This window comes from Bison bison, unplaced genomic scaffold, assembly GCF_000754665.1.
Source record: "Bison bison bison isolate TAMUID 2011002044 unplaced genomic scaffold, Bison_UMD1.0 scf7180017864331, whole genome shotgun sequence".
Lineage (NCBI taxonomy): Eukaryota > Metazoa > Chordata > Mammalia > Artiodactyla > Bovidae > Bison > Bison bison.
Genome location: NW_011494903.1, coordinates 10,154,552 through 10,170,444, shown reverse-complemented (window position 1 = coordinate 10,170,444; position 15,893 = coordinate 10,154,552). Strand labels below are relative to the sequence as shown.

Below are 15,893 nucleotides of genomic sequence, written 5' to 3'. Positions count from 1 at the left end.
GCCTGGAGCCAGACATCCTGGAATGTGAAGTCAAGTGGGCCTTAGGAAGCATCACTACGAACAAAGCTAGTGGAGGTGATGGAATTCCAGTTGAGCTATTTCAAATCCTGAAAGATGATGCTGTGAAAGTGCTGCACTCAATATGCCAGCAAATTTGGAGAACTCTGCAGTGGCCACAGGACTGGAAAAGGTCAGTTTTCATTCCAATCCCAAAGAAAGGCAATGCCAAAGAATGCTCAAACTACCGCACAATTGCACTCATCTCGCACGCTAGTAAAGTAATGCTCAAAATTCTCCAAGCCAGGCTTCAGCAATATGTGAACCGTGAACTTCCTGATGTTCAAGCTGGTTTTAGTAAAGGCAGAGGAACCAGAGATCAAATTGCCAACATCCTCTGGATCATGGAAAAAGCAAGAGAGTTCCAGAAAAATATCTATTTCTGCTTTATTGGCTATGCCAAAGCCTTTGACTGTGTGGATCACAATAAACTGTGGAAAATTCTGAAAGAGATGTGAATACCAGACCACCTGACCTGCCTCTTAAGACTCTGTATGTAGGTCAGGAAGCAACGGTTAGAACTAGACATGGAACAGCAGACTGGTTCCAAATAGGAAAAGGAGTACATCAAGGCTGTATATTGCCACCCTGCTTATTTAACTTATATGCAGAATAAATCATGAGAAATGCTGGGCTGGATGAAGCACAAGCAGGAATCAAGATTGCCGGAAAAATTATCAATAACCTCAGATATGCAGATGATACCACGCTTATGGCAGAAAATGAAGAACTAAAGAGCCTCTTGATGAAAGTGAAAGAGGAAAGTGAAAAAGTTGGCTTAAAGCTCAACATTCAGAAAACGAAGATCATGGCATCTGGTCCTCACTTCATGGCAAATAGATGGGAAACAGTGTCAGACTTTATTTTTGGGGGGCTCCAAAATCACTGCAGATGGTGACTGAAGCCATGAAATTAAAAGACGCTTACTCCTTGGAAGGAAAGTTATGACCAACCTAGACAGCATGTTAAAAAGCACAGGCATTATTTGCCAACAAAGGTCTGTCTAGTCAAGGCTATGGTTTTTCCAGTAGTCATGTATGGATGTGAGAGTTGGAGTATAAAGAAAGCTGAGCACCGAAGAATTGATACTTTTGAACTACGGTGTTGGAGAAGACTCTTGAGAGTCCCTTGGACCCCAAGGAGATCCAACCAGTCCATCCTAAAGGAAATCAATCCTGAGTGTTCATTGGAAGGACTGATTTTGAAGCTGAAACTCCAATACTTTGGCTGCCTGATGTGAAGAACTGACTCATTTGAAAAGACTCTGATGCTGGGAAAGATTGAGGGCGGGAGGAGAAGCGGACAACAGAGGATGAGATGATTGGATGGTATCACCGACTCGATGGACATGAATTTGAGAAACTCCAGAAGTTGGTGATGGACAGGAAGCCTGGCATGCTGCAGTCCATGGGGTTGTAAAGAGTCAGATACAACTGAGCAACTGAACTGAAGAGTCAGTCATGTAGATAGTTAAAAATTAGCCAGTATCTTGGTCTTCCAAAACATAAGCCGACCTAAAGGTGTCACAATCATTTGTATTTATGTTTCTCAATCAGCTATAGGCTTGTGTGTGACACCTGGGGCTGCAGAGTTGTAATCATACATGCTTTTGGCTCTTTAACAGACAGAAACACGCCCTGTTTGTTGTTGTTGATGGTGGTGACAGGTGCCCCAAATCAAGGTAGGAACTTAATAACAGCTGCTGTTGACAAAGAAGCAGGGCTGATGTTTAAACACTCAGGGTTATATCTGGTCACTGAATCTTAGAGTTAAGAGTGAATTAAAACAATTCATTCATTAGGGATTTTGTTTACCTATAATGGACTGTCTAATTTATAGGGCTTAAACAAGGTAGCAGCCCATTTTTCTTTCAATCTAGGATTGGTATCAGCTGCTCAAGGAAGTCTTATAATTGGTCATAGGATGGTTGCTAAAGCTCCAGTCATCAAATGTGCATTTTAAGTGTGAAAAAGGGAAAAGAACTCTCATTAAAAAAATAATCCTCTTTGATAGACCAACTCAACAACTTCGTGGGCCAAGAATATATAGTTATGGCTACTCCTCTCTGAAGGAACACTAAAAAATACAGTTTTTTGGTTGGATACTTGTCTTACAAACACAGATGGATTTCTGTTAGAGGGAAAGAGAAGAGAAAGAATACTGTATAGGCAACTAGCCCCCCTCCTTTCCTTTGGCTCCTCAGACATACCCTTCTTTCTGTATATGGAATAGACTCTCTATTATCAACAGAGAAGGCTCTGAAGCCTCATATAGTTGGCAAGATTAGAGACCTGGATTTCTGGGGGCCGGTGGCGGGAGGGGTGGGTTTAGGGTCCTTTGCATCAGTTCTGGATACAACTCCTTGCAACTGAGCGGTGACACATCTAACCTATAGTGCTGGGGAGATATAAAATAGTTACAATAAAAAAATTTGCTTTATAAAAGGAGATATGGAAAACAGAGCAGTCACTGTTCTTAGCAGTGACAATGCCTTATTCCAGTGGCAAGAATTCCTGTTCCTTGCCCTCCATGACCCTTGCCTCTCTCTAGGAGTTATTCATCATTCATTGTCTTCCAAGACCACTTCTGGGGTGGGCACGGGGAGGACACCTTCTCCGGGGCTATATACATCATCAAGTCTACTTCTTATGGATGAGAATGGCTGCAAATCAGATTGGGGTCTTTGACAATAGAGTTCCCTCCAAACTTAGTAGGCTTTCCTGGCCAATTCCTGATGACTTGTTTCCTTTAGTTTCTACTTTATGAGTTCTGCCCATGTCCCTACACTTACTGTCTGCTGCATAATGTATGCTGCTGGTCGTTGCTGAAACAGTGACCTCCAGTGGGTGATCACACCCTTGGCAGCAGCCTTACAACTTCTGTCTGATGGGGTTCCACCCACCCCTTTCTAATCAAGCAAACTGTCTGCCCCCTGCCAGGGTCCAGGTGCGGGCCTCTCAGGCAGCAGATTGCAGGCTCAATGTTGAGCATGCCTTCTTAACAGAGTGGTATTTCTTCCCATCTCACTTGCCAGCTGAGTTGAAGAACTCAGGACTTTGCTAGGACTGAAAAAGCACCACCAATATTTTAAATTTTTCCTACCAACTTCTTTAACACCACAGCTTTAGTCAACAAATCTGTGACTTTCCACTGCATAGCAGCTGCCAGATGGACCAAATACTTCATAGAAGAGCGAGGGGCACCTTTTCAGCCCACAGTATCTAAGTCCTAGGCGTCTGCCTCCCTCCCTCCCTTGCTTATCTAGTTCCACATTTTAGGCTCTGTTACTTTAATTTTACTTATTTATCTATCTCTCTATCTTTTGGCCACACCACCCAGCATACAGGATCTTAGTTCCCTGACCAAGGATTGAACCCATGCCTCTTGCAGTGAAAGCCCAGAGTCTTAACCACTGGATCACCAGGGAAGTCCCAGCTTCTGTTACGTTTAGTTTCCCCACTTTTAGGTACCACGCTGTACATTCGTTTGGAGTTTAATTCAGCTAATTTGTTGGATTTTGAAAAATCCAAATAATAGTGATTAAACAAAGTGTTGTTGTTAAGTATCTAAGTCATATCCAACTCTTTGTGAGCCCATGGACTATAGCTTGCCAGGCTTCTCTGTCTGTGGGATGGGTAACCATCTCTTTCTCCAGGGGATCTTTCCAACCCAGGATGCAGGATCAAACCCATGTCTCCTGCATTGGCAGGCAAATTCTTTACCACTTAGCCACCAGGGAAGCCCTGATTAAATGGCTGCTGCTGCTGCTGCTAAGTCACTTCAGTCGTGTCTGACTCTGTGCGACCCCATACACGGCAGCCCACCAGACTCCACCGTCCCTGGGATTCTCCAGGCAAGAACACTGGAGTGGTTGCCATTTCCTTCTCCAATACATGAAAGTGGAAAGTGAAAGTGAAGTCACTTAGTCGCGACCCACCAGGCTCCTCCGTCCATGGGATTTTCCAGGCAAAAGTACTGGAGTGGTTTGCCATTGCCAAACAGCATAGGGGGTTATTTTTCCTTCCACATCTGCTCTTAAGGAATGCCACTGTGAACCCCACCCAGGATTTCCACTTTCATCTCATTGGCCAGAACACTGTTGTAGAGCTCTTTGTATCTCCTCCAAGAGAGGCTGGGTAGATGGATACATCACCACACCCAGGAACATACAGGAAGAAAAAGAGAAGGGTCATCAGGTAGACAGCCACAGCTTCTGACTTCACCTGCTTGTTGATCTTAGGAGGTCCGATGGTGGCGGAGCAGAGTTGCCCAGGCAGGGTGCCTGGGTAAGTCCGGTGCAAGTGCAAAAGGGCGAGGTTGTCAGGACCAGGCAGGGAGGTGCTGATGTAGAGAGGAGCAAGGCCCTGGCCCACGAGGCGGGGTTCTAGTCCTGAAACTGTTACTTATTGTGAGAGCTCAGGCGTTTAATTAGCCTCTCTGTTTCTGTTCTTTTTTCTGAGCCTTTAAAAACTGCAAACTAACAATACCTCCCTGCAGTAATGTTGGGAAAATTAAATAACAGAATCAGTGGAAAGGGCTCATTTAGAACAATGTCTGATACATGGTGATGCTCAGAAAATGTTAGTCAGTAGCCCATGTTGGTAAAATGGATGCCCTTGTTTTGTAAGGTGGTTGTGGGAGAATGAACAAGACAGGGACGAAGCAGCCAGCACCGAGGACCCTTTCCCCCCTCTCCTTGTAGCCAACAGTCCTTTCTCTCCCGGCTCTGATCTCAGGGTCTTTGCACTTGGGGTTCCCTCAGCAAAAACAGCCTTTCCACAGATACTCTCTCCCCTCCACCTCTCACTTCATTCAGGTCTCTTCCCCAGGGTCCTTTCCTAATCCCCTCCCATACCCGTTCCTCCAGGGCCTCTAATACTGCTGTAAATCTCTTCCCAGTGCTAATCACCATGTGACCTTACCCTATTCCATGGTTACCAGCGCGCCTTCCTCAGAACACAAGCTTCTTGAGGCTCAGTGGGAATGTCGTCTGTTTTGTCCTGGGCTCAGCACAGGATGGGCACTCACTGAACCTCTGTTGAATAAGTCAGTAGTCAATATTTAATCCACATTGGTTTCCTTTTAAAACGTAAGCATTTTCTAAAAGTCAAAAGAGGAACCCAGTCTGGTAGGAAGAAAGACTAGATGGAGGTGGAGGAATTTAAACTTAGCAGAGGTCAGAACAGGAGAACATTTAGAAGCCAGGACAGTTGGAAGAGAGTGTTGGTACAGGACAGCCCAGTGTCAATCAGATTTTGAGGCAAGATCTGGATAAGCCAGGAGACCTCTTCACATCCCCCCCTTAGGCTCAGGATTTAGCCTTGGGTTTCATGTGGCTCTGAGCCTGTGACTTTGGGCAAATGATGGCTTTCACTCAGTTCAGGATTTTTTTTTCATTGTTAGCCCCCTCCTCTCGCCCCGGAGAGAATTTTAATTTAATTTCAATTCTAACACACACAATTAAATGCTACGAAATAAGTGTCAGGTGGGATTGAGGATCACAGCAGAAAGAGGCATTAATCATTATAATCTCTAAATTTTGTGGATGACGTCACCCTGCTGAGAATACATGGCTCAGCTCAAAGGAGATCCAAGAACGGTGGTCGATTCTAACACCATATCAATAAGTTAACTCAGGGACAGAAGCATTTATTTGGAACGTTAAGGCTGTCAGCTTCAAGTTACTCAAAATTAATTTAAATTATCACAGCTATTTGCTTGAGATGGGAAACTAATTGGAGGATTAAGCATGGTAGATAAAAGTGAACTGCACCGTTGCAGTGGCTCTCAAAGTCCACAAATCCTACTCCCTCTTAAAATGGGTTGATCTTCAAGATGAGCTTTTAGACCTTAACACATACCAGTCATGGAGGGATATTGGTATTTGTAATGATTGGCAGACTTCTGTGTCTTCTCTGTGTCAGCATTCTGTTCACTGAGATATTTGGTACTGGATTGTGTTGTGGGATATTGTGAACATACCACATTTCTCCCAGTAGCGTTGTAAGAGCCTGTGTCTTTGCATATGCCCCGAGTCATCTCAGATCGTTGCAGTGGATGGGAATGCCTCTATGCCCACAAAAAGAGTAGAAAAACCCACAAAAGGAGTTGATCAAATAGGGAGCTAGAAATATTACTGGTTAAATTCCAAGCTTTAGGTACAGAATTGAAAGGTTATATAGTTCGTGAATAACTTCAATAAGATTAACTAAGTCTCTTGACAGTGTCTGTACATTTGAAATCATTTTTCCTTTTCTGAAAACTCCACTGTCCAGAGGGTGGACTCCCAGCAGCCATGTTGATACCTTGTGACCACACCTCCTTGGCCATAACTGATGGATGGACTCCTGATGGACAAATGATCCAATCCAAGCCAATCAACTGTATTCACTGCCAATGTACTAATTAACAACTTTTGAGTTACAAAGAGCAGGGGGAAAAAGGTTTTTTTCTCTAAGTTGTTAAAATGTTCAAATATAATGTGTTACAAAGATCAATGTTGTTGTTCAGTTGCTAAGTTGTGCCCAACTTTTGGCGACCCCATGGACTGCAGCACTTCGGGTTTCCTTCTCCTTCACTGTCTCCAGGAGTTTGCTCAAACTCACATCCATCGAGTCGGTGATGCCATCCAGCCATCTCATCCTCTGTCGTCCCCTTCTCCTCCTGCCCCCAATCCCTCCCAGCATCAGGGTCTTTTCCAATCAGTCAACTCTTCACATGAGGTGGCCAAAGTATTGGAGTTTCAGCTTCAACATCAGTCCTTCCAATGAACACCTAGGACTGATCTTTAGAATGGACTGGTTGGATCTCCTTGCAGTCCAAGGGACTCTCAAGAGTCTTCTCCAACACCACAGTTCGAAAGCATCAATTCTTCAGCACTCAGCCTTTTTTACGGTCCAACTCTCATGTCCATACATGACTACTGGGAAAAACCATAGCTTTGACTATACAGACCTTTGTCAGCAAAGTGATGTCTCTGCTTTCTAATATGCTGTATAGATTTTGCTTTTCTTCCAAGGAGCAAGCGGCTTTTAATTTCATGGCAAGTTTTCATTTATTTATACATCTCCCACTAGACTATGAATGCCTGTAGGACAGGGAATTTACCTTTTGACAATATATTCAAGTGCCAAGTTCAAGGTCTGTTTCTCAGTATACGTTCATATGTTAGATACATGTTGAAAAAAGTGGAAAAGAAGTGAAAGTGTTAGTTGCTCAGTCACATCCAATGCTTTGTGACCACAAAGACTGTAGCCTGCCAGGCTCGTCTGTCAACGGGATTTCCCAGGCAAGAATACTGGAGAGGGTAGCCATTCTCTTCTCAAGGCAATCTCCCTGAGAAGACAGATTCTTTACCATCTGAGCCACAGGGAAGCCGTAAATGCATGCTGCATAAATACAGCCTGACATCGAGGGGGAAAATTCTCTACTGCTCTTAAGTTTGGGTCTCTTCACTTATTTTCCAAATGAACATCTAACCCAATATGTTTAACTCTTGTTTTCACATGTATGGAACCATCTAAACTGTGACTAACACCTTGAATCTTTAAAATTTTAATTTTAAAGAATCTTTTTAAAAATAGTTTAAATTATTAAGAGTCTACAAGGTGACAGACACTATGCTGGGGTGGGGAGTGTATTGATGAACCAGACATTGTCACTGTAGTTGAGACCCTCTCTGTGGAGCACGAGAAGCCTTAGGGACCATTTAACTCAACTTTCTCATTTTACAGATGAGTAAACAGAGACTCCTAAGAGTTGTTCAGCCTGATGGAAAATGTTTTGATTTATTCATAAGACTTTAATATGTCTGTGTGGAGTTACTGTTCAGTGAGAGGTGTTACTTATCTGGGCCAAATAAATTTATTTTTGTCCATGTATGGATTATCTTTTCTTTGATCTTGCCTTTCTTTTTAATAGGTGCATGATTATGTAGACAATATTTACTAAGCTTTTGATTTATAAGGAACCAGTTAATAGCTGGCACTCCAGTTCTCTGGAAACTCACAGCCTACTCTACTAGAAATTTCTTTACGGTTCCTGAGGAATAAGGTCATTTATTCTTGACATGGCTTCTGACACCTCTCCCATTTGTTATTATTCCTTGTTAAATCACTTCCTGAGAAGGCTTGAGAATGTTTCCATCTTAGATGGCATGGTTTATATTGACTTTCTCTGGCTGAAAGTGAAGTTCTAAGAAGAGACTGAAAGGGGTAATTTTTCTGTGTTTACAGAGGATGGAGGTGAAAATCTCTTTGGAGGAGAAGGAGAATTGGCCAGGGAGTTCAATTAACCTTGCACTGGGAGGGATGGATTGTACGCTGGGCACTCTGCATGTTTGGGCAGGGGAGGGGAGGAGAGAGGGGATGTCACTGCCACCCTCGCACAGGAGGCTGCAGTAGCCACGTGCACTGAGTGAGCCACATACCCAGGACAAATGAAGGCGTGGTCAGGGCTGCTCACCCAGAAACCTGGAGAAGCATCTCTCTGCAGGAGACAGCTTTGGGGTTGGCCTCACATAGGTTGCTTTCAACAGTTTGCCAAAGAAAAAGAAGAGAGGAGACTAAAAGCTGGAGGCTGTAAAGAGACACGATTCTGTTTGAATGTACATGACGAAGCCAGGACCCCAGCTAAGCTTAGGACTCGCAGTGGTTTGGGGGAAAGCCACGTCTCCCTGTGGTGTTGACCGGCTTTTCCTCTTGGTTGTACTGTCGAGCAGAGCTCTGGAACGGAGAGACCTCCTGTGCATGCACTTGGGCCCATCAAGGCAAATGGACATAGATCTGAACTTCCTAGGAATGTGAGCTCTTCAATACGTCCAGCACCCCTCTGCAGTCTTCTGGGGAGTCTTGTCACACAGCCTCCGGGGTGGATGTGAGTTTGATGGGACTTGTGAGTCCCATGTGAGTTTGACTCTTGCCTGGAAAATCCCATGGACAGAGAAGCCTGGAAGGCTACATGCAGTCCATGGGGTCGCTGAGGGTCGGACACGACTGAGCAACTTCACTTTCACTTTTCACTTTCCTGCATTGGAGAAGGAAATGGCAACCCACTCCAGTGTTCTTGCCTGGAGAATCCCAGCGGCGGGGGAGCCTGGTGGGCTGCCGTCTATGGGGTCACACAGAGTCGGCCACGACTGAAGCGACTTAGCAGCAGCAGCAGCAGCAGTCCTGGCAAAAGTTATCTCATTTCCTTACTGATCAGGGAAATGTCCTGGGGAAGGTCAGCGTTTCAGAGTGTTCTTGTCTGGGGGAAGGGTGTGTGTGTGTGTGTGTGTGCATGCATGTGTGCATCCATGCATTTGCGTATCTGTGTGTGTCTGCGTGTGTGCATCTGTGCATACATCTGTCTGTGTGCATCTGTTTCTGTGTGTCCCTCTGTGTGCATTCGTGTATCTCTATGTGTCTGTGCATCTCTGTACGACAGTGTGTGTATACACCTATGTGTACATCTGTGTGTACATCTGTCTGTGTGTATCTGTGTTTCTGTGTGTGTCTGTGCACCTCTGTATGAGTATGTCTCTGTGTGTGCATCTCTACATGAGTGAGTTTGTGCATGTGCACAACCCTGCATCTGTGTATCCGTGTGCATCTGCGCATCTCTGTATGACAGTGTGTGCGTGTATTTCTGTATCAGTGTATGTGTGCATGTTCACACAGGGTGGAGGGAACACAGCAATGGGATGGGGAGGGGCACTGGGTCCCTGACTCAAAAACCAAGCACCCTTCTTCCGTAATGCTCTCCTGCCACGTGTTCTATCTGAGAAGGCTCACTGTTGTAACAGGAGTTTTTGTTTTTTCCCCTCCCAGGTGTGAACAAATCCAGGGGAGGTCACCCTGTCACTGCTGGAGGAACACCTCATTTCCAGGTCCTCCGCACGAGCCCGACTGGGAAATTAACCAAGCAGGGACTGGTCGGACACTTCCTTCCTTTCCTCATTGACGCTCCGGGCCCAGCGATTGTTCCCCTGTTGCTCTGATTGTGAACCGTCCTCTTCTTGCCAAAGCAAACAGCCTGGACTGGAGGAGGAGTTCCTCAGGCCTGTCTGCCAGCCTGAACATGAATGCGGGCCGAGCAGACGACAGCCCGCATTCCCCAGGGACGTGGGGCCCTGCGGGGCCTGGCCCTCAGGAGCAGGTCCTCTCATGATGCTGGCGCCTGGGAGTGAGCACCATGCCCATCACCCAGGACAATGCTGGGCTGCACCTGCCCCTCCTCTACCAGTGGCTGCAGAACAGCCTGCGGGAGGGTGGGGATGGCCCAGAGCAGCGCCTCTGCCAGGCGGCCATCCAGAAACTGCAGGAGTACATCAGGCTGAACTTTGCTGTGGACGAGAGCTCCATCCAGCCCGACCGCAGCCCCCCTGGGATGGAGATCTGCACCGTGTACCTCACCAAGGAGCTGGGGGACGCGGAGACTGTGGGCCTCAGTTTTGGGAATATCCCTGTGTTTGGGGACTATGGGGAAAAGCGCAGAGGGGGCAAAAAGAGGAAAACGCACCAGGGCCCTGTGCTGGATGTGGGCTGCATCTGGGTGACGGAGCTGAGGAAGAACAGCCCAGCCGGGAAGAGTGGGAAGGTGCGCCTGCGGGATGAGATCCTCTCCCTTAACGGGCAGCTGATGGTCGGAGTTGATGTCAGTGGCGCCAGGTGAGTGGGGGAGCACCAGCCGGCAGTGGGGGGCAGATGTGGGACCCTTGTGGCTCACTTATGCCTGATGCTGAGGGCTGCGAGTCCTCCCGTGGTGAGAAGCCAACAGCATTTATCCTATGGAGGGAAACTACACACTCTTGAGATTTTGCGGTATTTATAGGTTTGTTTTGCTTCATTCTCTCTTAGAAGACTCAGGCTCAGAGTTTGTCCTTTTTTCTCGAAACTTGGGGTAAGAAAGAAAAGAAATAGTACATGATAAGAGGATGAGAAGTATTACATTGAGGGAGACCGTCTTTTCTACTCAACCCAGCATCTTACCTCAAACCGGAAGGCCATAGGTTGGGTCCTGGGTATGTTTTCATCTGCCTGTCCCTATGACCTTTGCCACCAACTCACAATTCAGAAGCCTCTTGAGATGCTTAGAAATGTCTTTAGACCACCACCCTGCCATTTCCTCGTCCTGGGAAGATCCCCTTGGATCTCATCTCAATGAACATATTTCTGTTTTCTACCCATGTGGCCACTTACCATGGCAGTAAGTTATGGTTGGACTGTTTTGTTGTTTCTTGAGTGAATTATGGTTCCCAAGACCACCTTCAGCTTCTATGATTCACTAGGAGAACTCACAGAACTCAGAAAAGCTATTGTACTCATGGTTATAGTTTTATTACAATGAAAGGAATCAGATTAAAATCAAAGGCGCATAGCATCCAGGAGAGACCAGGAGCAAGCTTCCAGTTGTCCTCTCCTGGTAGAGTTATGCAGAAGTACTCAATTCTCCCAGCAGCAATGTGTGACCACATACATGGAGTACTGGGGAGGACTGAAGAGCTCACCCAAGTCTTAGTGTTTTTATTGGGGGTTAGTTAGTCACCTGGAGAAGGAAATGGCAACCCACTCCAGTGTTCTTGCCTAGAGAATCCCAGGGATGGGGGAATCTGGTGGGCCTCTGTCTATGGGTTTGCACAGAGTCAGACACGACTGAAGCGACTTAGCAGCAGCAGTTAGTCACCTAGACACCCCAAGCCTGTGTAGCTGACCTTTGTTACTAAGTATCTGGTCCTTCCAGAAGTCAAACTAATACCACATCATCCGAGGCCCCCACCAGAGATTACATTATTAGCATAAACTGTCTGGTGTGGCCAGAGGCCTCAGCTTTACAATAACACTCTGTTGCTGTTCAGTCGCTCAGTCATGTCTGACTCTGCGACCCCATGGACTGCAGCACGTCAGGCTTCCCTGTCCTCCACTGTCTCCCAGAGTTTGCTCAGACTCATGAAATAGGAAACAGGCCTGTGGGTGTTCTAAGATGCACCCAGAATTTTTTTTAGTCAAGTATGGTAAGACATGCAGACAGAGGAACAACTGTCTCAAAGGAAGGACTTTATACCCCGATGCCTAGAGGTGGGAGGCGCAGCACTGTGTGCAGAGCCACAGGGGAGGCACCAGCCTTGGTCAGGAGGCTGAGGGTGGGAGGGGAGAACAGGGCCCAAAGCCTTTATTAGGGGTTTCCGGGGAGAGACTGAGTGAGATGCAGTAGGTACACTGAGGAACCTTAGGATAGGATAACTTTAGTAATTTCGGCAAGCTCTGAGCTATAGGGGTGCTCTCCAGTTGTCTAGTTCCTGACCCTGGCTAATTTAGACAGGGGAATAGAGACTTGATATGTGGTGCTGGTGGTGGTGGTTTGGTTGCTAAGTTGCATCTGACTCTTGCGACCATGTGGACCATAGCCTGCCTGGCTCCTCTGTCCATGGGATTGCCATGGACAATGCCATGGGTTGCCATTTCTTCTCCAGGCTTGATGTGTGAGAGTTGGTTAAAAGAGACAGTTGGGATTTGAGCTCTGGACTGGTTGGATAATATTATTGATATCAGAGGCACACTCCTCAAGAGACTTGTTTGCTAGCTCTAGGAGTTAGCTGCCCCTGATGGATAGGAGGGGCAGTCTCTCCAGGATCAAGTCTCCAAATGCCAGAGCATCGAGAATACTGGAACTAAGGGAACAGCCAGTGTACTGGGCTCTGAATATTTTCCATGGCTAAAGGAGTAAATCCTCCAAACAAAACTTTTTCACTAGGCAACAGTCATGGCTCTGAAATTCCCTTCTCTAAGGGGCTGTTGTGTGCACGCCAGGTGATGAAGGGCTAGGTGAAAGAAAGTCTACCCAGGAGGTCCCCAGGTATAGGCATGGAAGGAGAAGGCCAAACCCTCTGCTTAATCTTCAAGACATAAAAGTGAATCAGGCAGTGAGACAAGGGCTCCTGGAGTCCTGGTCTCCCAGTGCCCAGAACAACCAGGACATTCACAAGACAGGAGAGAAAAAGACTGGGTCGATTTTTCAAGATTGACTCCTTAGTTGTCTGGCATAATTATAACAAAAACCATTTATTGAGCAGTTACGGCTCTAGGGACTCTCGCCACTGTCATTTACTACCTACTACAACTCTACATAAGGGCTTCCCTGGTGGCTCAGATGGTGAAGATCTGCCTGCAGTGTGGGAGACCAGGGTTTGATCCCTGGGTTGGGAAGATCACTTGGAGAAGGAAATGGTAACCCACTCCAATATTCTTGCCTGGAGAATTCCATGGACAGAGGAGCCTGGCGGGCTACAGTCCATAGGCTTGCAAAGAGTCTGAAGTGGCTGAGCATGAACAGGAGCCCAACTCTGTAAAGGACAGCTTAAGGTGAGAACCTTGACCACAGAGAGGGCATGTGGCTTACACAAGGCCGCCTGGGAAAGAGGCAGAACCAACTGTGAACTTGAGCCCAGCCGCCGCCACAGCCTGGTCTGTGCTCTTGAGCCCTGTTCTGAACCACCTCAAATCTCGGGTCCTTGTCATGCCGTCTGGTGCTCAATTTCATGGATGGTTTACAGCTTCACAAAGTACCTCCTCGACATAATCATAGACAAAAGGGCAGTAAGTGACGAGAACAAACTCTAAGGCTCCTACTTAACCAAATAGACAAGGAAAACAGAAGCCACTCCCTGTTCTCCCCTACCATCTCTTATGTAAGGAACTCAATTTTCATATAAACCTCCTTTGGCAAACTTACATCTAGCCTGAACTTGAGGACTAGAAGCACTTTGAGATTAAGTGTCAAGGAGCTGAAAGCATTTTGAACGTTCTCAACATATCCTTTTTCACTCTTTGTAACTAACTGTTTGCTTCAACACTAGATTTTCCCACATACCTATGTAGGTTTTGTCCTAAAAAAGTGGTGAGTGGGAATTTGGTTCTGCAGAAACCCCAATGTACCTCTCTCCCCCTCTGCAGACAGCCCCCTCAGTGACTGTATATTCACCATTACTTGTAAGCAACAGATTCCACGTGTCAACATGCTAACTTGCCTATCCCCCCACCAACATGACAAGTTGGAATATCACTTGGAATTATAATAAGAGGCACACTTTTGGGGCAAGCCATTCTGCCCCTTCTCTTGAGTGTGATGTTGAATTCAGAAATCTCTTAGATGATGTTATGGGTTGAATTATGTGTCATGCCCCTCCAGAGTCACCTGTTGAAGTCCTACCCTCCTCCCCACCCAGGACCTGAGACTGTGGCTTTGTTTGGAAGTAGGGTTGCTGCGGATGTATTTAGTGAAGATGAGGCCCTATGGGAATAGGGTCAGCCCCTGGTCCAGTATGACTAGCATCCTTATATAAAAGGCAGATCTGGGGACACAGACATGCACACAAGGAGAATGCCATGTGAAGGACGGGGTCAGGCTGCCACAAGACAAGGAACTACCAGAAGTTAAGAAGTTCTGTAGGGTCTATGGGGTCACAAAGAATTGGACAGTACTTAGTGAACAACAAGACAGGGACCTGGAACAGATATTTCTCCCATACTCAGAGGGAGTGTAGCTCTGCCAATGCCTTGATCTTGGACTGTCAGTGCCAGAATGAAAAGACAAATTTCTGTTGCTTCGGCTACTTGGTTTGTGGTACTTTATTGTGACGCTCTAGCAAACTAACACACGTGATATTTTGACCCTGTCACCTGCGGCTGGTCAGTTATTCAAACAATTTCCTCCCTGACAAGGTCACTCTGGAAACTTTACAGCATTGTGGATGTTTTTGGAAGAGGACACTCTGAAAATTGTGTGTGGGTTAAGTGTGGGAGGAGCAGGTGCAAAATGTAGAAGATGAGCTCATGGTTGGCTTATTTTAAAAATTAGCTTAGGGGCAGTTCGGAAAGATCATCCCTGCAGGAAGAGCAGAGAATTCACAGCCATAGGTCTGACACCCGTCTGCAGCCCTAGAACCATTTTCAGAGCTTAACCTGAGAGCATCTCAAACTTATCCCCAAACCGCAGACCCCATTCTGCTCTCTCCCTGACTGACACTCCCAAGGTCTGCAGTTTGCTTCCAGGCTCCCCGCGTAGCTCTGGGAACCCCTCATGCTTTTGAGTCGTGACAGCATCACGGTGGAGTGAACTTCTTGAGAACTTTCTGAGGTGGGGAGGGGTACCAGTAATGGGTGCTATCACACGCCGCATCTTGCAGGCATGGCTGGTAAACACATGGAGGAAAGCTTTTGTTTGCAATTCTATCATACCTACTCCGGGGAAGATGAGGTTTTCTGGAATGTTCTATTTATATCTTTTTGGTGAAGGGAGAACTGGGAAGATTTTTTTACATTATTTCCTACAAGGAATACTTTGTAACCCCAGTCCCTCCCCTCCACCATCCCTCCCTCCCCTAGCTTTCTATAAGTAAAGCAGATCTGTTCCCTGAGGACAGATTGTTCCAAATTGGTAACAAGATGTGGAATTAATTAAAATACAACCCACACACCAAAACAAAAACAAGTAGCCTTTTCTGAAAAGTAAGAGGGCCCATGTTCCACTGAAAATATATTTTTTCAGGGTATCAAACTCAACTGGACTGTTTGATACATGAGTGAATATGAGCAGGGCAGCACAGTGCAGAGAACACATGGGCCTGGGCGAGGCGGATCTGGCTTCTAGACCCATGTGCTGGCCGTGTGGGCAAATGACCTCAGCCATGCAAGGCTGATGCTTCCCCCAGCGGGATCGTTTAGTGGGTGAGCTGAGAAGATTTACTTGATGTCCTGAATAGGCCTCTGGCACATGTCGATGTTCAGTCAAAGGTAGCTTTTCACATCCTTCCTGGTTGGCCTCAGGCTACCTGAACCCAGGGCACAGCCTGAACTAAG

General features: G+C 46.4%; 1 protein-coding gene across 1 annotated transcript in view; it reads left to right on the top strand.

Moving 5' to 3' along the window:
• PDZD2 (PDZ domain containing 2) overlaps positions 1–15,893 on the top strand; it is a 288,393-nt gene that overhangs the window by 22,742 nt on the left and 249,758 nt on the right. Inside the window, exon 2 of the mRNA XM_010853853.1 lies at positions 9,867–10,706. Coding sequence (XP_010852155.1) covers positions 10,231–10,706 — 476 coding nt within the window. The 5' untranslated portion in view covers positions 9,867–10,230. The remainder of the gene's footprint in view (positions 1–9,866; positions 10,707–15,893) is intronic.